The sequence below is a fragment of the Ochotona curzoniae genome, unplaced genomic scaffold (genome assembly GCF_017591425.1).
Source record: "Ochotona curzoniae isolate NIBS_2020 unplaced genomic scaffold, NIBS_Ocur_1.0 scaffold_4506, whole genome shotgun sequence".
In the NCBI taxonomy this organism is placed as follows: domain Eukaryota; kingdom Metazoa; phylum Chordata; class Mammalia; order Lagomorpha; family Ochotonidae; genus Ochotona; species Ochotona curzoniae.
Window position 1 is genome coordinate 74,703,950 of NW_024467119.1, and position 23,910 is coordinate 74,727,859.

General features: G+C 42.1%; 1 protein-coding gene across 3 annotated transcripts in view; it reads left to right on the forward strand.

The window, feature by feature from the left end:
- ARHGAP10 (Rho GTPase activating protein 10) overlaps nucleotides 1–23,910 on the forward strand; it is a 322,621-nt gene that overhangs the window by 147,185 nt on the left and 151,526 nt on the right. For all 3 annotated transcript variants that reach the window (XM_040967286.1, XM_040967288.1, XM_040967287.1), the window contains exons 9-12: nucleotides 2,421–2,527; nucleotides 6,372–6,466; nucleotides 19,096–19,177; nucleotides 21,771–21,816. In XM_040967286.1, coding sequence (XP_040823220.1) covers nucleotides 2,421–2,527; nucleotides 6,372–6,466; nucleotides 19,096–19,177; nucleotides 21,771–21,816 — 330 coding nt within the window. The remainder of the gene's footprint in view (nucleotides 1–2,420; nucleotides 2,528–6,371; nucleotides 6,467–19,095; nucleotides 19,178–21,770; nucleotides 21,817–23,910) is intronic.

A 23,910-nucleotide genomic window follows, 5' to 3' on the forward strand; every position in this document is an offset into this window, starting at 1 on the left:
CTCCAACTAGGCTGCAACTCCCACTGGTTTACATGGACAAGTGTGTGGTGGGCAGGATTGGGATGGGCTCCAACACTCATTGGTTAGTGTAGAAGAGGAGGATGGAGACAGAACTGACCTAGCAATTGCAACCACCAGCATATGCATAGACTGATAGGGGCGACAGATTGTGCCAGACCCTGTACTGGCAAGCACACAAAAGAATCAGGTCTGGGATCACTTCAGACAATGTTTCTTTGGGGATCCCCTCAATCAAACTGCTGGACTCAGAACCCCAACCATGAAGAGAATTGCAGGTTCCATGGTCTGCCCATGGAGTGCATGTGTCAAAGCTGAGCCTATTCAGTGGCTCAGATGGAGCAGTGGACAGCATACCCAGGTGCACATAGAGGATATGGCAGTCCATCGGAACCTGCAGAGGACACTTGGTACTGCAACAGAGGACAGAACAAATCAATCAACTACCCCAGCCACGTGTTGGTAGTGAAAATCTGGGCAAACGGAGACTCTAAGGTGGACTATGTCAGCCAGTGGATTCTGGAGAGATTTCATTGTGCTTGGAGTGGTGAGATTGGCAGCAATTCAGAACTGTTCAACTATTGAAACCACTTGAGCAGTGCCCTTCAGAGACCCTGGGCTGGTTGGAATGGTGGGTGGGGCTTCTTCCTTTGTCTATATCTTTCCCCCACATACAGGAAGGAAAAAGAATTTGGAAACAATGGTCTTACCCACTTTGCTCTAGCCCTTGACCCTTTGAGCTTTAATCAACTATGTAAAGATCATCATCCAAAAAAAAAAAAAAGCCTGCTTCTGACTTGTGCAATTGAGCTTTGAGAAACTGAGCTAAAATCTAAATGGGGAAAGACAACCAATAATGGCAACATTGGCAAAACTCTTCTCTTGTTTACTGTATGCTTGGCACTGTGCTGAACTCTGTCCAGCTTTCTTCATGTAATAACCTCTAACCTATGAAGTATAATGAGCTATTCACCACTTCCCAGTGATGACATGGGGGCACCAGGTGTGAAGTGTTATTCCCTCAATCACAGACTAAGTTTGTGAATTGTATGTCTGAGGCAGCAGTCTAGGTGGGCCTTGGGCACCCTCTCCTGTACGTGGCACAGGCTGGGATGGGTGTGAAGGAGTATTCTTAGCCTCTCAGAGAGTAACATCAGATGGATGGAAGGAGTGCAATTGGAGGGGAAGTCCTTGCACTTAGGGGCCAGGTGTGATCTGAGCTTTGGCTTTGCTGTGCCTGAGGCATTTGGCCTAAGCTTCAGTTCCTTTGGGTTGAGAGATTGTCATCTCTTTTTCAAGGTCTTTTTCTTTGTGTGAATTATGGTAATTACACAGTATTGTGGACACAGCGCCAGTGCTAGTTATGTACAGTATACACCATGGTGGTTCCCAAATTCTGGCCTTTGAACTGATGATCTGAGATGAGATTTCCTCTGGTTGAGTAATCCGTGGCCTATCCTGTCCACACTTCCAAGAGAAAAGAATGAGTTTTTGCAAAAGCTAAATGCATTCTTTTTAAATATATCCTTTCCAACAGTTTGTCCTTTCTGACTTCTAGGTATAGAAGGTTGCTTGGTTTGTATGTATGTGAAGTCAGGGTGATCTTAGAGGCCGATTGTTTTTTTTTCCTAAATCTTGGTGAGAAACACTGTTAAATCGTGTTGAGACTAACCTTTGGTTTGTTAGGAGAGGCTTCATGGCAATGCCATTCCAGGTGCTGGGCACACCTGACTCAGGTTGCTGTGACCCTTGGGCTTGAGTGATGATTAACACTGACTTGGCAAAGTGCGATGGGGATGCCGAGAAAGTGCTAATGTCTGCAGGGACGGTTCACTTCTGTGGAGCCCTGGGATTCCTTGTCTTCACACTTGCTTGACAAAGCTGAGGGCAGTCCCATACCAGGGTGTTGTCCGTGGCTTTCAAGCTCCAGGGGCATTCCTGGACTAGGTGCTTTTTGCAGCGCTGTGATTCTGCGGTTGCATCATTTTGAGCAGCCAGAGTTGAATCGCAGATTATGACTTAAGTGGGTGGAACCGTTGGAACCCTTGTGAGCTCTTAAGATCTAAGAACAACCAAAGCTTAAGCCTTTAGTTAGGAGATTTTCCAGTAGGAGATAACTGTTTTCTAGAAACTGAAAAAAACAAAACAACAACAAAAAAACCACATTTGAGTTACAGCTGCATGGCTGCAGATGTGTCAGGAGCTTGGCTCGGTGCCTCGGTGGGCTTTCTACCTCTTCTAGCGTTCCCCGGGTGTTAGAGCTAGCATTGTTGTTGACTCTTTGATAGAGCTGTGGTAGGTTGCTGCTGGTTGGGTTTCTCTTCCTTGGTAACGTGTTTGCAGCTCAATCGGCTTGTTTATGAGGGAAAACACACAGTTCTGTTTTTTTTTTCCTCTTGAAGGGCCTGCTCCGTTTGGTTCCAGCTGGGTCAAACACTACTGCATGTATCGGAAGGCTGCCAAGAAGTTCAACATGATCCCATTTGAGCACAGATCTGGGGGCAAGCTTGTGAGTATCGGCCTCCTGCTTGGCAGTGTATGTGAGGGCAGGGTTGGCAGGCATTGGCAGCCTGGCTTATACAGGTTGAGCACCCCTCGTCTGAAGTGCTCCATCATCTGGAAGTTTGAGTATCTGTAAGACTTCAATTTCATCCAGTGAAATTTTGCTTCTTGTGTAAAATTATGAAAAATGTTTTCAAAATTACCTTCGTATTGAGTGTATTTGTTGTGTATGAAATACACATGAATCGAGATTTCATTGTCATGTACAAGATCCATTCCAACAAATATTTCAAAATATGAAAAGCTCTTGGTTTCAGTCATATGGTTTGTGTTTGTTAAATATGGAAACATTTTATTTTTTGAATTAAAATTGTCAATATAGGCAAAAAAGAATACTGTTTTTCTGAATTGCATGCATAGGTCTTTAGTTATTTATTTATTTTTTTCTAAAGAGGTCGTAGAAGCCTCTATCTCTGTTACTGGGGAGTAATACCTGTAGTATATTGTTTTGATTTAGGCTCCGAGTTTCTACAGGAGATCTGAGTTGCATGTGTAGAAACCTCAAAACTTGATACAGTGGTCACTAATGAATTGTGTTGTTCAGTTACATGCACCAAGTTCTGAGATAAATATTGCCCATGGAATTGACCACTGGTTCCCCCCAAATAAACACAAAAGCAAAGCATAGCAGGGAGTAAGGAAGAGGTATACCATACGTGTTTGCTGTGTAGGCAAGCAACCTTAATTTATGTTTCAAACAGAGCTCCATCTCTTAATGACAGTCATAGAGCTGGAGAAAAAGCCCTTCAAACTAATACTGAATGTAATCTGTAACAGTTTTTTAAAAAGTAGATCCATTGTTTTCTTTGTGGGTGGATATAGCTCTGTTAATTCTGTATGAAGAGAACTCAGGATTTTGTATAGGTGATTACAGAATTTGCTTCACTTCTGTTGAAATATACAGTAGTACTTCAGAAAGTTCCTGGACACTGACTGTAATGCAAGTTCATTGTGGTTCAGAAATGTTTTTGAAATCCATACGTACAAGAGCTCTCGCATCATGTCAGGCGCAATTAAACATACCAACAACTAGTGTCATACTGCGTGGAGGAGGGGGGAAGGCTTCCTCTTTGAGATAGGGTAGAACGGGGATGCCCAGTTCTGTTCAACCTAGTACTGAAAGTGCGTACCAAGCCAAAGAGAAAATCCAATGGCATCCGCATTGGAACTAAGGAAGTCAAATTGTCGTTTGGCGGATGATCTATGTGGAAGATCCTCAGGTTTGAGAGCAAACTAGTAGATCTTACAGGTGAATTCAGCAAATTATAGGATACTTAGGCAATGTGTGAAAATTGGTTGTTATGTACCAATAATGAATTACCTGAAGAATGAAGAAAGTGGAGCTTGATCTTGATTAGCTGCATAGAAAATTAACTTGGAATAAATTCAATCATCGAGGTGAAAAAGCTCTAAAATAAAAACCAGAAAGTACTATTGTAAGTAAAAGGGAGGACATGAAGAAATGGAACTATATCCATTAAGTTTTTGCATTTACATGATCCACAGATGATGCTATATATATATCCAAATGGCCTCTGGAAGAATAAAGGTTCTCCATCCCTTAAAACTTCCCTTGAAACTATTAGAAGAAAACAGAAGATGCTCATAGAAGGATTTTTATTTTCTTTTTTGATCAGATGCTAAAGCACAAGAAGCCAAAGTAAAATATAGACAACTGTGATTTCAGCAGACTTAAACACTACACAAAAAGGAAATTATTTGGAAGGTGAAGAGGCAAAACACAGAATGGCAAAAATACTTGTAAGGTTTACATCTGACAAGGAATTAATAGCCAGAATGTATAAGGAACTCAGTGCAGTAGCAGTGAAAGAATCCCGTTAAACTGCCAGCACACTGCAACGGACATTTCTCAAAGGCAGACAGACAGGTGGCCAACAGGTGCTGAAAGACAATACTCAGGGTTAGCAGTCGTTGAAGTGCAGACTGAGGAGCTGTAGCCCCACACCTGGCCTCAGGCAGAGGAGAACAAGTGCTGGTGGGAATGTAGAGAAGAGAAAACCCTTGCACACTATTGCTGAGAACATAAAATCAACTACCCTATGATGTAGCAGCCCCACTGCTGGGTCTGCATGTGAGGTAAATTGAGTCACTCTGTTGAACAGACACTCCTATGAGTGTTGCGGTATGGCTCTAACACAGTAGCCAAGATGTGAAAACAACCTGGGTTTATGAATGGTTGAAGTGGAGTATGACTCATGGCTCAGAGGGATACAAGCTTGTTTGTCGCAGCATGGATATGTCGGGGGATCACTGTTAATGGAAATAAACCAGCCACAGAGATGGAAGTACCACGATCTCAATCATTAGTGAGATCTAGAAAACTCTGGCTGTGATGAGTAGCAAGAATGAGTTATCAGAGACTGGGGAGGCATGGAGGAAGATTGCTTTGTGGGTGCCGAGTTATAATTGGGGGCAGGAACGTGTGCTGTTCTGTGGCAGACTAGGATTGCTGCTGATAATGTGTGTCTCAAGCAATTACAAGAAAGGATTTTGGATGTTTTTGCTGTAAGAAATATTCAGTATTTGAGGAGACAGATATGTTTACTCTGATGGGATATTACACTGTATGTGCATGCATGGGAACAGAACATGGTGGCACATAAATACATACGGTTTTTACGTGTCAGGTAAAGACAGAATAAGATGGAAAAGTGCATACTATGAAAAAACAAAGCATTTCAGGATCGTTTTTCCACCATCGTTTTTCCTTCCCATTTTACATAAATGCTTTGAAGGACACTCACTTCTTCCTGAAAAGAAAAAATACATCAACACTGCATTTCTTGGCAGCATGTTTGCACAATAACAAAGTGACCAAGGATGATGAGAGTACCAGAGAAAAGTGGGAGCTGAGGACAGCCCTCCTGACGGCTGATGGACCTGTGCCTGAGAACGAGGCTGGAGTCTGAGTTTCCTGTTGGAACAAATTCGAGGCCTAGGATATGTCTGCCTGGCAGTCTCGTAGAATTTGAACTTCCCAGTGATTGAAAAACACACATAGGCCGTAGCTGTATTTTGAGTACTTGCCTGTTTTACTATTACATTAACGTTAGAGAGCCTCCTATCCCAGACGATGTAAAATGTTGTTTAAGTATGTAATGATTCTTGTGGTTCCGAGTGCTCCTGTACTGTCTCCTATCTTCTACCATGTTTCTAATGATCTTGTTTTTTTTTTTTTTCTTGGAACACTTTTTTCTCTAATGATCTTAAAGAGGATGGTGTACCAAGATTAATGCTATCATTTATAGAAATAAGTGAGAAAATCATGTGATTTGCTTAGGGAACGGAGACGGATGCTTCCACTGTTTGTCGCTACCACAGAGAGCTAGGGCCATTTGTATATTTGTAGGTTGTTCTCTTTGGAAACTTCACTTTTATGGTCCTAAACAATCATGTAGTGACCGTAACTCATAGTTTGATGCAGTATGAAGCCAAAATAGGTTTTCATTTTTGAAAGAGCAGGAGAAAAGAATAACAAACATTTTAGGAATAAGACACTTCATTTGATAATCTATCTTTTAAAATGAGAATTACCAAGGTCCTGCCTAATACTGTTAAAACTGGAGCAAGATCTAGAAAACCGTAAGAATAGGAAGATGGCAGCCACAAGTGGTTAAGATTTTAGATTTTTAACAGTTTCAAGGAGAAAAGGGTAAAGAGAAAGGATTTAAAATCTTGAACCTGCATGTCTCTATTCCCTAAATCAGGGTTGGGGGGCATTTGATGCTCACTGTGCAGTTGCTGAGAGTGTTCACTCTGCTGCTTTGCAGGGAGATGGGGAGGTGTTCTTCGTGAAGGAATGTACCAGAAGGCATACCGACTCCATTGACAGAAGGTTTTGTTTTGACGTAGAAGCTGCTGACAGGTAAGTTATTAGAGTGATAGGCTATCCATACAGAATCGTATTTAAAATTTTTTAAATGAAAATACAGATTGGTTGCAACTGTGATTTTTGCAGGTTTGGGAGAATGACAACCTTGTTACATTTCTAGTGCGTGCATTCATTCTAAGCGGTTTCATCTTGGTCACCATGTTTGGCTGTTGGGTGATAAATAGATTGATCTTGACTAAGGTTTGGAGTCGTTGTAATCCGTGTGATCACTTAAAAGAATAACCTTGGAGCCTTTTTATTGTTGACCAAAGCCTGGTTTGTGGAACACTGAGTCGAGGATGGTGGTAGCTCCCACTGCAGAAGAATGTTCATTTTCAGATGGAAGTCTTTAGTGTGTAGGCTGAATGCGTGGAGGATCCTAGGCAACGTTTGCCTACTTAAAGGAATGATTAGCTACTCTTTTCTTATTGGGTGATTTTCATTTTTTTAAGTTATAAAGTAATTTGTATTTGAGAGGAGGAAGTGAAAGAAGTAAAAGTTTGTCTTACCCCTTGTCTGGCATCTGTTTCAACATCTGGGAATAATGTGAAGGAAAATCTTGGCACTGAGAAGACATTTTTTTTTTCAGTCGTGGACAGTGTGGTGATTTCTTACCTGATCTGGTTGTCTACAAAGGTTGTTAGTTAAGTCTGCTCCTGTCTGGAGAGGAGAAACTTACAGGATTTTAAAACATGAAAGATCAGTAAAGGGTCAAAACTCAGGAATAAAAAAAGTGACTGCTGCTCTCTCTCTTAGGATATTGGTGAGTGTATGTTTTACTTCCCAATAAATGAACTGAAGACCAGGTATGTGCAAATGTGCCCTCAGGTGTCAAGGTACAATAACACCATCCTGGAAGGCACAGATAGAGTAATTACTTTCCCAAAGCATGGGGAAAAGTGACAGAAAGAAAACATCAGTATGGAAGAGGCTAAATTTCAAGCCCATAAGAACTTGTTGAGAAACTTTGAGATCTGCCACATAGAGCTTGTGTGTATACACATTTGCACGTACCTGGTCTCATTCATTTGGAATTCTCTCCACCCTGACTTTGGCCCCTATCTGCCACTGCAGTTGGTTTTCTGAAGCGCCTTAGGATTCTCCACATTACTGTGTCCGGCAGTTAATTCTCAGTGCTCACGTTCTTTGCTTGCAGTGTCCTCTGATATGGCCCATCACTCTCTGCTCTCTAATAATGCTTGCTTCGTTTGGTCCAAGGACATCACACCTCCTTGGTTCTGACCCTGTCTCACTGTTTTATTCTTTGCTTTTCTGTTTTAATGCTCTAGCTTTGTTTCTTCCTTCCTGGACCTCTTGAACTCAGTGCTTAAATGTCTGCCCTTTCACAGCCCATTATGATCTTGTCCAGCCTTATGTCTTCAAGTGCCACCTGTGTGTTGGCAACTCAAATTTATTGTCTCTTCTTGGAACATCAGGTTCCTTTATCTGGCTCCCTACTTGGGGTGGCTCTTGGGATGTCTGCTTAGGCCTTTCAAACAGAATAGAGGTAGGGGCTTTTGATTGGTGTTCCTGACTTCAATTGACAGAAATTCTTTGGGAAATGTACTTTATTGATGGAATCTATCATTTAGTATAGCTGTAAAAATACGAACTTACACATTCTGGTATTTTTTTCTGATGTAAAACATGTGTACTTTATTAATTTTTCTTAAAGCTGTTAGATTTGCTTGGATGAATGCCTTCATTTATTCGTGAAGAAAATGAATCAAAATGTTTTCATGACTTGGAGTCTTCAAAACTAAGCTATTTTGTTGACCTTTGTATTGGATTTATTTCTTCGTCTTTTAAATAGGGAAATGTTTATTTAGTTTGCTTTAGTCAGTTGATAGTGTTTGAGGGGACTTGGGTCCCTGCCATCCTCTCTCCCTGCCTCCAACTCATCAATGAGTTGCTGTTGGTTGTCCATTTGAGGAACAAAAAATGGGCAGTGGGTGAGTGTACTCTGAAGTCTCTAATTCTGGTAAGTTTGAGTTCTTATTGAGGGAAGATAGGCTCTTATCTATTTCCCTGATTCCTGGTGAGGTAAAGTGCTAAGAGCTGCAAGCAATTTGTTCTGTGTCTGTCAGGCTATGAATTAATTCCATGGCGGTAGGAATGCTGGCTTACTTAGTATAACTTGGTTCTGCAGTACAAATGTAATGCCTTATATATGGTGGACATTGACCACATTGCTGCTGGATTACATGAAATTGAGCTGTTGCCTGGAGTGACAGAACTGGGATTAGAATTAATCAGGCAGCTGCCAGACAACCGTCCTTTTCTTGTGTGCTGCACTGCCACAGCGGGAGCTCAGTGTTTGTGCTTTGCTTAAGCAGCAGCACAGCCAGGTCTGAAGGCTGCTGCTGTTAGTAAGGCGTTTGTGATGGTGTTTCCACAGAGCTCCTCCGGAGTACTGTCACACATCAGCTTCGTATGCGGGGGCACATGTTTAATATCAATATATTTTGCCACATTTCCAAGTATCCATTGTGCGATCATCTTGTTAGAAGTGCGATTCCCATAGCATTGTGCAGGTGAGGCTTGATAAGCTGTGTGTGGGAGCTGGGCTTGCAGTCAATCCATGTGGATTTAAACCCAGAGCTTTCCCTTCATTAGTTCAGATTGCATTTGGTGGTTTGTAACAGAACATGTCAAAGCCAGGTGGCCCAAACAGTGTCCTAGTTCATATTCTGTTGTGTTTGTGAAGGCCAGAGGTGCCAATGAGGCTGGATAGGAGGCATCTCTGTTGGATCCTGCTTGTTGTTGGCGTGGTTTCCCATCCCCTGTGCCTCAGATCCATGCTCTCTGCTCTCCTTTGTCGTAAAACACGTCTGTTATGCTCATGTAATGTTACTCTGAACACACAGTTACCTGGTTACACCTAGTCACAAGGGAGACTTTTAAATTCTGAAATGGCAAATTATTTTCCCGTTTTCAGACATCCATGTGCTCGACTACTAGGAAATCTGTAGAGAAAGGGGAGAAGGCTGAGGGAAGGGAGCAGTCAGCTGTCCCTGGCTGCTGCTGAATGCTCCTTAAGTAGATGTGTGCTTCGCTTTTCCCCCTCTCGCAATTCACTAGAAGGTTCCTTTGGCTGTATCCTTGGCAAAAAGGCAGTATTTTAGAACACGTGTGCAGAACACTTTCCAAATGTTGAAAATAGAACCTGTGATGTGGGAGGAGTCTAAAAAGTCACATGTTTGATAAGGGGCATGTTTCCACAATGCAGAAAGATTTTTTTATAGCTCAGTAATAAAGACAAATTTTGACAGACAGAAGATACAAGCAAGACAGTTTTCTAGAGCAAGTAAACAAGTAGTCAATAATCTCATAAAAAGATGTTTAACATCATTAACTGTTACGGAAATGCAGACCAAAATCATAGTAAAATGTTCACAGAGCAAAAAGTTAGATAATAACGAGTGTTGGTGAGGGTGTGGAAAAAACTCGGAGCCTTCATGCACCAAGGCTGGGCTTGAACAAGGAATTGTTGCTTTGGAAAGTTGCTTTCAGAAAGTTAAATTTAGGATTGAAAAATGATTTAGACATGGCTGTTCTTAGCTGTATGTTCAAGAGAACTGAATACAAAGGTCTGTCCTAGAACATGAACAGGAGAGTTCCTGAGGTGATATAAATGTTCTAGGATTGATTTTGGTCATGCTTACACAAGTCTATAATATACTAAGATGTTGAATTATGTACCACTTATTGGATAAATTTCATGGCATGCTTTAGACTTTTTTTTTTAAAAAAGGGAACACAGCTACAAATAGTGAACTACAAAGCCTTAAATGACTATAAATACTCCCTTCTACTTCACGCCAGCTACATTTCGAATCCCACAGGCTGTGAGATGCTCTTGCGCTCATGCTTGGTCGTCTCTTGTTTTCTCTGTGGACAGCCGTAGCCTGGGAAGATACAGCTTTCTTCTCTGGAGGATGAAATACCTGCCTCTGAGCGCCAACAGTCCTGTTATATAACCTGCTTCCTGCCTCATTGGCGTGCTTGTCACATGCCACACTGTGCTGTGACCCCCGCACATTTGCTTGATAAATAATTACCATTCTGTTGAGGCTCTCCCACACATCGCATTCAGGCACTGCATAAAGAAAATGCTTCCCATTTTGCTTTCATTAATTTGACATTTCAAAATTTATATTTAGTTTGATTTTTGCCTACTTCTGGTGTATGACTCTCGACAGCAAGATGCTTCTTACTCTTATAATCTGTCCGTTTGTATTTTCACGATGAGGAGGGTAGAACCTCTTTTTCTTCAGCATCAAGCACTATAGAGTGCTTTGACATTAAACACTTGAGCCTCTAATAGGAGTGTTCCAAATGTTCATGAAAAACACATATTGCAAAAGCATTAAAAGTAGCTTAAAATTATTTTAAAAATCTGCATATGTAGATTTCAAAAAAAAAATTTTTTTTTTGCATCAAGGTGAATGTTTGTTTATTTAAGAGACCCTCAAAGATTTCTTCCATGTGCTGTTTAATTCTCAGATGCTTGCAACTGCCTGGGCTGGGCTGAGATCAGAGCTGGGAGCTAGGAGTACAGCCCTGGTCTCTCTTGTGAGGGTTAGGAATCCAGTTACACGAGCCATCACTGCTGCTTCCCATTTCTGCATTACTGGAGGGGTTGAGTCAGGGTCTGGGAACTGAACAGGCTCAACCCCAATTCCCAACACTTGTTTTTTTAAGAGGTAGAGATAAAGTGAGAGAGCCAGTGTGTGAACTAGCAAGAGCCCAGGACTGTGTTCTCCTACTTGCTGAATCCATTTACAAAATGTCTGCAGCTGTGGGTTCTTAGAAGCCAGTAGTTGGGAGCTCATTCCAAGCCTCCCTCGTGACGGGGATTATGCTTCCCAGGAACCACACAAGCAGGAACCTGGAATTGGCAGTGGAACCTAGGCACCCACGGAGGGATGGGTGTCTTCACCTGTAGCTCCAAAACCTGGCTCCGGCCCACTCTTTAATTCCATTGTTTCCATGAACCTTTTGATGTCCTTTTGCATGTGTGTAGGACTCTGTCTCCTGTTAGAGAGTGAGAGAGAATGTTGCTTGCAGAAGCCCAGGAGGTTGGATTGGGTGAGAATATTTACCTAATATTTCTGCTGTAGTTAATTCTTACAATGCCTGTATAAATTTGATGGTGCATGTCTTCCAGGTGCCTAAATGGTTGATTGACTACTTGATGGTGAGTCAAGAGCCAGCCAAGACCTGACGAGGTCTGTTGTCAAGAGAACTCACAGTGTAGGAGGATTTATAAAAAGCAGGACAGTTCTGAGGTCTTGAGGTTGACATAGGAGAGGGAGTAGGGCTTGCTGGGAAAGCTAGTTCAACAGAGAGCACTTTATAAACTCGAGGGGAAATCCACAACAAAAAGGAGTTGGGCCAGTGCCATGCCATAGTAGGCTAAGCCTCTGCCTGTGGTGCTGACATCTCACGTGGGTGCTGGTTGGTTCATGTCCTGACTGTTCCACTTCTAATCCACCTGTCTGCTAATACTTGGGAAAGCAGCCGAGGACAGCCAAAATCTTTGGACCATGCACCCATGTGAGAGACCTGGGAGAAGCTCCTGACTTTGGTCTGGCCCAGCTCTAGGCATTGTGGCCATTTGGGGGAGTGAATCAGCAGCTGGAAGATTCTTTTGTTTTCTGTAGCTCTGTCTTTCAAATGAAAGTGTAGGAAAAAAATCTTAAAATTAATTGCACAAAGACTTGAGAAAATTTTAGAGAATCTATTCACTTGGGTCTAGGTCTTGGATGATTCTGCTACCCAGGAATATTTGGCAACTGATTGTTCTTTAAGTGTGTGCTTGAGGGTGTGTGTGTGTGTGTGTGTGTGTGTGGTGGGGGGGTTGCGGTTTAGAGAAGGGAGATGTGGGTTAGAGGAGAGGGATGTAGTTGTTTCTGCCATCTAATGGATAGTGGCCAGCCATGCTGCTACATGTTCCTCCTTGCCTAGGCCAGCCTACAGCAACACCTGGCAGAAAGTATCAGTAGTGGGGCCTGGCGCGGTGGCGCAAGTGGTTAAGGTCCTCACCTTGCACGCCCAGGATCCCATATGGGCACCGGTTCTAATCCCAGCAGCCCCGCTTCCCTTCCAGCTCCCTGCCTGTGGCCCGGGAAAGCAGCAGAGGACGGCCCAAGGCTTTGGGACCCTGCACCCGTGTGGGAGACCCAGAAGAGGCTCCTGGCTTCGGATCGGCATAGCATTGACCGTTGCGCTCACTTGGGGAGTGAATCATTGGATGGAAGATCTTCCTCTCTGTCTCTCCTCTCTGTATATCCGCCTTTCCAATGAGAAAATAATAAAAATAAATCTTTAAAAAAAAAAGTATCAGTATTGCCACTGTTGAGAATTTGTACATTAAAATGTTTGGTAAAATCAAGACTCTAGCTTGGTTTTGAATTTTTGTTTGGGGAAATTATTCTGTTATTTTATAAAAATGTACATGCTTATTTGAGTTACAGAAGTGCCTCGCTTGATTTGGTTATAGGTTATGAAAACGTTGGTAGGAAAGGGGTCCCTATGGGTTTATTTTTTGGCGATGGTGAGTCATTCAAGAATTAAGATTCTGGTGGAGAGAAAATAGGATAGGAAGTCCTGTTTAAAAATAACTTAATTGACATTTGTAGAGCACAGAGTTGGTAGAATTAGAAACAGTGTTTTTGTGTGTGTGTGTGTGTATAGATTTCTGTGATTTTTATCGACTGTAAGATTATGTTATAAAGATGATTCTGTTGACAATGATGTATTGAAAGCCACAATTAATACTGGTGCCCAGTTAATTGAAAGTTTGAATTGACATGAACATAGATTGAAAATATGTTAGTATTTTAAGATTTATTTTTATTGGAAAGGCAGATTCAGAAAAACAGAGACATTCTATCCACTGGTTCACTTTAGCTGGAGCTGAGTCAATGTGAACCCAGGAGCCAGGAGTGTCTTCCCTGTCTCTTATGCAGGTACAGAGTCCCAAGGCCTTCCCAGGTCCTAAGCAGGGAGCTGGATGGGAAGTAAAGCACAAACCTGTGCCCATATGGGATCCTGGAGTTTGCAAGGTCAGGATTTAGCCACCGAGCCATGGTGCCAGGCCCAGTATTGTTTTTTCCAACATGTGAACTGTGTGTGTATTTATGGGATATGAAATGATGCAAACATTCATGTTCTTTTTTGGGGAAATACATGATATGTTGCTAACTGTGTTGATCCTAATGTGCAATAAAACACCAAAACTTCTCTTTTTACATTGACTTAGCACTCATTCAGAGACCTCCTTAGCCCTCCGGTTCCCCTTCCAGCCCTGCCTCTGGCCTCTACTCTTGTGTTCTCAGCTGCAGAGAGAGCAGCTTGTCATATTTTTATAGTGTGTGCTGAAGGGCATTGAAGTGTGATCCGTAGGTAGTTTCAGATTTTTGAAATAAAGTCAGGTTAAGCAGTTTTGTGTGTGGATTTTGGTGGACGCACACTGCTGCTTGTCTTGCATGTATGTTTTGGAGGAGGCTTGTTGGGGTTATGACATGCAGGTTTGACCTTTTTGAGACATTGAATTTTCCAAAGTGTTTTACCCTCCTATTATTGTATGAGAATTGCATTTGCTCTACTTTATTACCAGCTTTTGATGATGTTCATCTTTTCCTGTTTAGCTATTTATCATTTGTTGGCCATTTGTATTCCTTCTGTGTAGTCAAATGTTCCGCAGATTTAAAAAAAAATGTTCTTTTTGTTATTGAATGGTGGAGTATCTTTACATATTCCGGATACAGATTCTTCATTAGATACGTTAATTGTAAATATAGTCTCTAACTCATGGCTTACCTGTTTACTTTCGTATCTTTTGATGAGAACATACTTTTGTTATTGAATTTATCAATTAAAGTTTCATTGATAGAGAATTTTGCTCTGAAATTTTTATCTACTGTAAGGTTGTGAAACAATTTCCCATCAATGATCAATGCTTTATAATGAGCATATGATTTGTGGAAGGTTTTGAGCAGTGTATGGTTTAGGATACATGAAGTTAAGTTTATTTTTTCTCACATGAATAGCTTTTTTTTAAAGACTGATTTGGGGGCCCGGCACGGTGGCACAGTGGTTAAGGTCCTCGCCTTGCACGCCTCGGATCCCATATGGGCGCCGGTTCTAATCCCGGCAGCCCCTCTTCCCATCCAGCTCCTTGCTTGTGGCCTGGGAAAGCAGTCAAGGACGGCCCAAAGCTTTGGGACCCTGCACCCGCGTGGGAGACCCGGAAGAGGCTCCTGGCTTCAGATCGGCGTAGCACTGGCCGTTGCACTCACTTGGGGAGTGAATCATCGGATGGAAGATCTTCCTCTCTGTCTCTCCTCTCTGTATATCTGCCTTTCCAATAAAATAAATCTTCATTTATTTATTTAATGAGTGATTTGGAAGATACAGTTATAAACAGGTAGAGAGTAAAGAAGGCTCAGATCTCTGACATGGCTGGCAGGACCCAAGCACTTGGGCCATCTTACATTCCCTTTCTGGGCACATTGATATGGGGCTGGCTTGCACGTGCTAAGTGGAGCTGGTAGATAGGAACTGGTGCTCATCTCTGTGCTCGTTTTGAAGGTGGCGGCTTCACATGTTGCACCACAGGCCTGGTTCCAGCTAGCCTGTATTCTAGCACTATCTGCGGGTGAAGACTTTCCTGTCATTTAGTTTTTGTGATTGCTGGACTGTAGGGTGAGACCACCAAACTGTCTCCTCCAGTGTCTGTACTGGTTTGGGTTCCCATTAATCACGAATGCGTTCTTGTGGCTCCACAACTTCATTTGTGTCCAGTTGCTTTAGTGTTGTGGATTTTGACTATTCTGATGGAGCGTTGCGGTGCTTGGATTACATTTGCATTTCCCGAATGCCAAATAATGAAAAGCTTCTTGTACTAGACTCACCTGGCACCTGAGTATCAATGTACATTTGCTCTACTTTCCAACAGTTGCACTTCTGGGTGTATGCACGAAAGAAGGAAAGCAGGATTGGAATAGGTGCTTGTGCACTCAGGCTCACACCAGCATTATTTTTTTTTGCAGGGTTAATTCAGAATTATTTATGTACATATGTAAAGTATAAATTCAGTAGTGGTGATCAAAAAAATTGTTTAGTGTTAGTTATTTGCTCTTCATTTTGTCCTGTTTTCCTTTTTTCTCTGAGTGTATAATGATTTCTCATTATTTGTGAATTTTTTTCTTCAAAAGATGGCATTTTTGTTATTATTTCATTTTTATGATACAGTTTTGTAGGCTCTGGGATTCCCCCAACCCCTCCCCATGCCCTACCCCTATGTTGGATTCCTCCACCTTGCTGCAGTAGTATAGTTCATAACCAGTCATGATTCCTTCATTGCGAGCTTGTACCATGCATAGAGTCCAGCTATTATCCAGATAAATTCAACAGCTTTCTTGGGAGACCATCCCTGGTCTGAAAGTAGAGCTGGCCGAATATCATCCCCTCCAATGAAAAGTCATAACATAACATCAACAACAATTTACAGCGTCATGGAGTTAATTGACATGGTATTGAGTGACCCATATGTTAGAAAATGCAAATTTTTAACCACATCCTGTGACTACTTCATTGACATTTCAATTTTAGTTTATATACAACTGGCTGCTATACACTTTAAAATGGTTATAGGGTGCTATTCAGCTGTCTCATGTCTATTTTCATTTTTGTATTTAGCAGCTTATAGTATTGAAGCATGATTTTTACTGAACTTGGCAAATTTTAGGATAATTGAAGCAGGTTTATAACTCTAAACAAGGCATATGTTAACAATTGAGGCACAGAACAGTTTTAGTAGGGGTGTGCAGAGTGCTTCAATACTTTAGAGAGGAGTAACTAATCTTTGTGTTCTACGTAGTAAGGTATATGTGAGTCCAAGCTGAGTGTTTCCTGTCTGTTCTAAACTTTCCTTACTGGTCTCTATGTAATCTAATTTTTTTTTTTTGGTAGTCATTGCAAGAGAGGGTGGGATCCAAAGTTGGAACTAAATAAAAAAAAAAAAAAAGAGGAGAAAGCTCCTCTCCTGAGTCCTGAAGGAAGTTTACTGTTCCTCTGAGGACCGCTTAGGGCTCCTGGCTGTTGTTCCGATGACATTAGATCCTGTGAGGAAGGATCTGGGCTTCTTCCAATCCATGTGGGAGATCCGATAGGGAATGGATAACTTCAAAGTGCTTGGCCTACAAGGGCACTCCAGTTCCCTGTGGTCTCCTTGGCATTTGGGATATAGCCCTTGGTTCCCATAGTGATAGTCCTAGGTGAGGATCTGGGAGTCTCCAGGATTGGGATACATGCCTCCTCCTGTCCTCCTGCTCCACTCTGGGGTCCCCTCCTGCTCTGTGCACATGACCTCCTATTAAGAGGCTGTCAGGATCGCTCTTGGAACCCACTGTATGTCTTTATAGTTTTTGCTAATATCTGATTCAAGTCTGCTGTCTAAGTTACCTGTTACAATCTTGATAGATTATACTTAACATCTTTCTCACACACCCTAAGAAGGTGGAAAATTTCTCTGCTCCCCCGACCCATTATGGAATAACATAGAGTATTAAAAGCATATTGTGTTTTTCAGTTCTTTGATGTAGATCCTAAGCAGTCTGTCTCTCATTAATTGTTGGTTCATTGGTTACATCACAATATCTTATTGCATGTGATACAGGCTGTTTAAGGTTGTAATAATGTTACAATTTATAGGTACTATTTTTAGGATTGACATCATTTCATCTTAAATTAAGGCAAACGTGGTATCTATCCTTTTGGGATTGGTTCATTTCCCTTAGCATAATAGTTTCCAGTTGGGCCCATTTGGCTACAAAGAACTGCATTTTGTTTGTTTTAATAGCTGAGTAGTAGTCCGTGGAGTAGATGAGCCATAGCTTTCTTATCCCATCTTCTGTTGATGGGCATTTTGGTTGCTTCCAAGCTTTTGCAATTATTGATTGTGCTGCTATGAACATAGGGGTGCGTGTTGGTTTGTCGTGAAACAGGTGTTTTGGATATATTCTAATAGTGCTATTGCTAGATCATATGGTATGCAGATTCTCAGTTGTTTGAGTTTTCTCCATACTGATTAACATAGAGGCTGTACCAACCTGCAGCCCTACCAACAGTGGAGTAGTCCCTTTTCTTCCCATCCTCACTAGCAAGTGTTGTTGGGTGTTTTTTGTATGTGAGCCATTCTTGCAGGCATTAGGTGGTACCTCATTGAAGTATTAATTTGGATTTCCCTTATTGCCAGGGAGCTTGAGCATTTTTTCATATGTTTGTTTGCCATTTGGGTTTGTTCCTTTGTAAAATGTCTGCCCATTTCCCGTGCCCATTTCTTTAGTGGTTTGTTTTGTTTTGTTTTGGTTGTTCTGAAGATTGGCCCCCTATCACCTATGTAGTGTGCAAAGATCTTCTCCCATTCTGTGGGTTGCTTTTTTACTTTGTTGATTGTTTCCTTTGTTGTACAGAAGCTTCTTAGTTTGATGTAGTCCCATTTGTGTATTTTGGTCTTGATTGCTAGTGCTTTTTTTTTTTTTTTTAAGTCAGGGCCTATACCTAAATCTTGCAGGGTATTTCCAACATTTTCTTCCCAAAGTTTGAAGGTTTCTGGTGTAGGTTTAAGTCTTTAATCCATCTAGGTTTGATCTTATTGTATGGTGAAAGAGGTGGGTCTAACTTCTTGTGTCTGCAGGCTATCATCCAGTTGTCCCAACAGCATTTATTGATAATACCGTCCCATTTGCATGGATTGTCTTCTGTTTTTCGGTCAAAGATTATTTGGCTGTATCTGTGTGGTTTCCCTTCTGCTGCTTCAGTTCTGCTCCATTGATCTTCCTCTCTTTGTGCCAGTACCAGGCTGTTTTGATAACCACTACCCTATAGTATGTGCAGAGGTCTGGAATTGTGATCCTTCCTGTTAACTTCCAATTCTTCAGGATACACAGCAGCATTATTAAGGATAGCCAAAAGGTGGAAGCTACCCAAGTGACCCATATTATTGAAATGAATAACTAAAATGCTGTGCATACTCACATGTAATGGAGTATTTCTTCAGTTTATTTTATTTCTGATGATGTTTACATAGTTGATCAGTGTGGGAAGGGTCAAGGATTAGGGGAAAGTGGTTGAGACCATTGTTTTCAAGTGTTCCTTTTCTTCTCCTGTATCCTTTAGTTTTTAAAGAGTGAAATTGTGACTGCAGAGTGGATGAACCTTGAATAAACTGCTGAGGTCAATCCTGTATGGTTGATGTAATATGCAGGAGAGTATAATCAGTAAATAGAATGGCAGGGTGCTTTCCAGGGACTGGGCAGAGGGAAAGTGTGAGTTAGTGTACATGGGTACAGAGCTTCAGTTATGCAAGATCAGGAAGGTGTTCTCAGTACAATTGGTTGTGATGGTTGCACAGAAGTGTAAATGAATGTAATGCCATTGAACTATACCTGTAAAGATGGTTAACCTGGTAAATGTTACGTGGTATATGTCTTATCAAGTCTAAAAATGAAAACACACCAATCCCTATAATCATGCCATTAGAACTGGAGGTAACAGGAATGTGGCTGTTGTCAGTGGCAGTGGGTAACCTCTGTATTCCTGGTGTCTTTCAGGCCTGGCGTTGCCCTGACCTTGCAGGCATTTTCAGAAGAGGAGAGGAAGCTGTGGTTGGAAGCTCTGGGTGGAAAAGAAGCTGTAAGAACAATCAATGGTGGAACTTAATTTCATGTCTGTCAGAGTCAATGTGTGCTGTTTTTGTTATGTTTTGCTTTTTGGTATTTGAGAAAAGCTTCCTGCTGCAATTGGCATTAGAATCCATGTGAAAGCACTCAGCATTGTTGTAATTTGGTTTGGGGAGCAGCAGTACACACAAGACGGGTATGCCATTAGATTTTGTCTGGTTTCTCTTGACTGCCACTCTGATTGGCTTTGCATGAGGAAGTCGTCTAAAACCTTCATGTCTTCTCTCATCCCTGATAGTGCTTTGGGTGGTGAGGACAACAGTTGCTGGCTGTGCACTTGATCTCAATGGAGACTGTCCTGCACGTGGTTGCTGTCATTATCTCACTAGCTTTAATGATTTATGGTTTGGTCTCATGCTTTACGGTCTGTCAGGTTATTCAGTCTTGGTGCACGGGCTTCTGGCTCAGTCCGCTTTAAGGAATACATTGAAGGTGGTGATGGGGATTGGGAGACGGTGGCATTCATTCTGTTTGCCGCTTTATTCAAGTGCTACTTTCATTTCAGTAGACTTATAGCCTCCGGGAGTTGAGAGTTTGGCAGCTTCTGTGTGGGGTTGGAGATTTAGTGAGGATAATGATAGAAACCACCATAGAACCAATTTAAATAAAATCTGCTTAAAGTATTATGAATCAGAGTGAAGTAGCAGGGCAGGTACCTGGGGAACTTCTCTGGAAAGAATGAGCTGTTTTAGCAGGGCTGAAGGAGAATGAGAAGTGGAAGAGGAATCACGTGCAGTAAGAGGAGAGAGGCGTCAGAACGGAGCTGTGAAGTGCACAGGCTAACTTTAGCTGATGCTAATGGAGAGCACCCTGGTGAGGGTGTAGGAAGTGGCAATAACCCAACTTGTCCACAGTGTGTGTGGCAGCATTTGACAGGTGAAAACCTGAATGAATAGTTTTGAAAAACTGATGTGCTATAGGAGAAAGCATCACCCGAGCAAATAAAGCAGTGGTGGTTTTTGAGTCATCTTGCCTGACCTGAGCTGCAAGTAGATGCAATAGGGTGATTCCTGTTGATTTTTAGTTTATCGTTACTATTTTTTAGCTGGGAGTTAAGACTCCTTACACATGTTGATGATTACTGAGATCCAAAATGGGTTCTCCCAGTCCTTACTGAGTGAAAAGTACATACTTCACCTAGGAGGTATTGAGCTTCAAGAGGCACTTTGAGAAGTAAGTTTGTGTAATAGAAAGACCATGGGACTTAGACACAGAGAAGTACGGCTGTTGTCAGTGACAGTGCAGCCTTGATCATGTGTAGGACCTCTCCATTAGAGCAATGAACCTGGTGAAGAGATTCGATATGTCCACACAGGCAGGTTTGCAGAGGGGTTGTTTGGGCACACTTAAGGTGTTGCAGTGTTGTAGTTGTGTGGACATTGCAGATATTGGGTTAGTAGTTTGGATTCCTGGAGTCTACTCGGAGCAACCATTTGGCTGCTCCTGCCAGAGGCTATTGGTGTCTTCAGCAAACACCAGGATGTAGGGCTAATGGAGGGAAATGAGCTGTTTTCAGTAAGAATTCAGCATCCTTCAAAAGTAGGTGCCTGAGCCTTTTTGCTTTCTGTAAACTCTCCTTAGTGTGTTCTGTAGGGACTGTGGTCTTTTCATCATTGTCTTACGGGTGGGGGTGGGGTCATTTCCTCAGAGTGTGAAAGTGGCCTCTCACATGCTCTGTGTTGTCCATCTTTGCATCAAGCCCGTGGTGGTGTGTAGGAACAGAGAACTATCAAACAGTACACTAACTTCTGACCCCAGAGGTATGGATACTGTCCTCTAGCCAGACTCTGGATGTCCTACAATCCAGGTCAGTCTATTTCTGACCAGATTCCCCTAGAGTTGGCATCAGATCCTGCAAGGGGAGGGCCCAGTTGTATAGGCCTGCCCCTGTTTTAGATGCTGGTTACAAGGCTGGGCCTCCCACACCTCACAGATTGGCCATTAATCAGGAAATCCCATAGACCTTCACTGTGCGCTTGTGAGAAATATCTGCAGAACTCAGGGGGGAAACACTGGGCTTAATTTCACAGTGAGTCATGAAGGATCCAATTTGAAACAGCCAGATGGAAGAGACGTGAGGGGACAAAGTGTGACATGAGGATTGGGTGGGCTCATACAGCTTCCTTCTATGGAACGCCACCTTCCTAGCATCCTCATGTGTGCGCCATCCCAGAAGCTCACTGTGAAAGGATTTTTCCGTTAGAGCTCAGTCTCCAGCTCACACTCTAAGGGTGAGCCTTGAAGCCCTCATCATCTAATCATTTGTTCCTTTTGGTATTTAACCCCACCCCGAGGCTATCTCATGATCTTATGCTAAGTCACCTTATGGCATAACTCAGGTGTGACCAAAAGGAACTTGAATGACCCAGTAACTTCCCAGGGTTTGGGTACTTCATTCCCAGAGGCAGGGACTAAATATGCCTCCCATAGCACATAATCCAATGTCAAATTCATAAAGATGTATTTTAATGCTTGATCCTAATTGTGTCCACTGGAATCATCTTCGCTGATTTGTTAAAAAGTAATCATCCTTTTTCTTTTACTAGCTGTTCCACAGTTTTAATAGAGCTGTCGTCCCAAGACCAGAAGGAAGTAAGTACTGATTTATCAAAACAGGCATTACTCTGTTTTCTGTGCATTGGTTTGTGTTGGACCCAGGCGGACCGCTTGGGCAGGCGCCTTCTCTTTGCTAGTCCTCCTGGAGGTGTGTTCTGTCTTAGCCACTGAGTACTGTCTTAAAGTCTCCAGGATTGCCAGGGCCCCCACTGATTCTTAACAGTTTGGACCTTTTCCAGGTCTTTCCCTACAAGAACCAAAACACTTTTTCTATGGCTTGCTTTGCTGTTTATTTTTAAACCACAAATGATTGCAGGTACTCAACGTCCAACCTGCTTCCATGGCAGAGTTGCAGCCACACATGGTCTGGGGCTTGGTTCCCCTGCCCGTGATACTTCTACCCCGGAAGTCATGGGATGTAGGCTGGTCAAGCAGCACGTCGTTGTGCCTTGGAAATTGACTAATAACGCTGAGCATTCTCTCAAGGATCTTCTCATGACACTGTAGATCCTTGAGGCAAAAAATATACTATTAGCTTTGTATTCTTCAGTTTTACTATTTTGAAATAAAAATCTGATGGCATTTTTCTGGTTGCTTCACAGATTGCCTTTTCATGCATGGAGAAATTGAGGCTATGGCTGTCAAGTAGCAAGTTTGGAAACACTGTGAAGTAACACATGATTTCATAATGATCATAGCTACTTGACCCACTGCATGAATAAAAGACAGTGTCTGCCTCAGCTAAGCATTAGACCTTGGCAGAGCATTGAAGGAGGATGGAAAATTCACTGAAATTCCACTTTTGTAAACATTCATTTATTTGGCAGGGACACACACACACACGCACACACACACACTCCACATGGAGTTTTCCATCTGCTGGCTCATTTTCCGAATGATTGCCTGGGGCTGGATCAAGTTGAAGACAGGATCCTGGAACTCCATTCAAGCCTACCATATGATGGGAGGGCTTCGGCCGAGCAATAGAGCCATAGAGCCTTCCCAGGTGCATTAGCAGGCAGCTGGGTAGGAAGTGGGACAGCCGCAACTCTAACCAAGCGTGAAGCACCTTCTTAACTTTCTCCTTTCTGTGCTTGGTGCCTCTGCTGTCTGTCTTTATCATTCCTCTGCTTTTCCTCCCTCTCCACTTCCAATCTTCTCCATGTGTCTTTACCCTTTCTGATATAGCAGAAATTAAAGCGTGCCTTTCTGGGAGAAAAATATGCATTTTATGAAGTTATTAAAATACTGTGTATATGTATTCATAGACTGTAAAGCTTTGCTCAGTTCACAGTAAATTTTCTTCCAGCTGAGCATTGGGAGTTCAGTACAAAGTTTCTGTTTCTGAGTCCTTGCCATTGCCCCTTTGAGAGCCAGGAATAAGTGCTGCTGTCTGGGTTCTGAATACGATGTTGAAGGGTCCTGCTCTTCTTGGTTCTGTTTTGGAAGCAAGAGTTGTCTTTCATTGAGATAAACAAGCACCCAGCCAATCATAGGGAAGTCTGTATATTAAAAAAATACAAAATTATGTTTTCTAAATTTTCTGTTTTGCCACATGATCATCTACTTTAAATTTTTGATGAAAATAATAAAATGTTATTTTTGAAACTTGGAGCATGGTGATGTACAATGTCAATGTTTCATTTCATGCTCTTTGTCCAAATAAGAATTTTTAGAATTTTTTTAAATCTCACATCTCACCCTAACTTTAAAAAAAGTTGAATTCTTAGATTCCCAAGTCATTTGAGAACCTTCATTTATATGTATAGTTCTCCTCAACTGAGTTGTGGTTGGCATTTTTAGCAAAATGTGCTGTTATTATATAGCATCCTTAAATTTTTATCACAGTCTTTGAGGTTATTTTAAATAAGCTGTAGTTATTATTTTTGAGATGCATATTTGCTTAAAAACTAATGATAGCAGAGGGCCTGCTGTTGCAGAAATGCTGTTCTATTAAATTTGAGAGCAGGTATTTGGCCTAGCAGTTGCATCATACTCCTGGATCGGAATACCTGGGTTCCATTCCCAGCTCCAGCTCCCGACTCTGGCTTCCTTCCAGTGTAGACCCTGGGAGACACTGGCGAGGATTCCAGGTGGCAGTTCCTACCACTCGTGTGTGAGGTTTTCTTG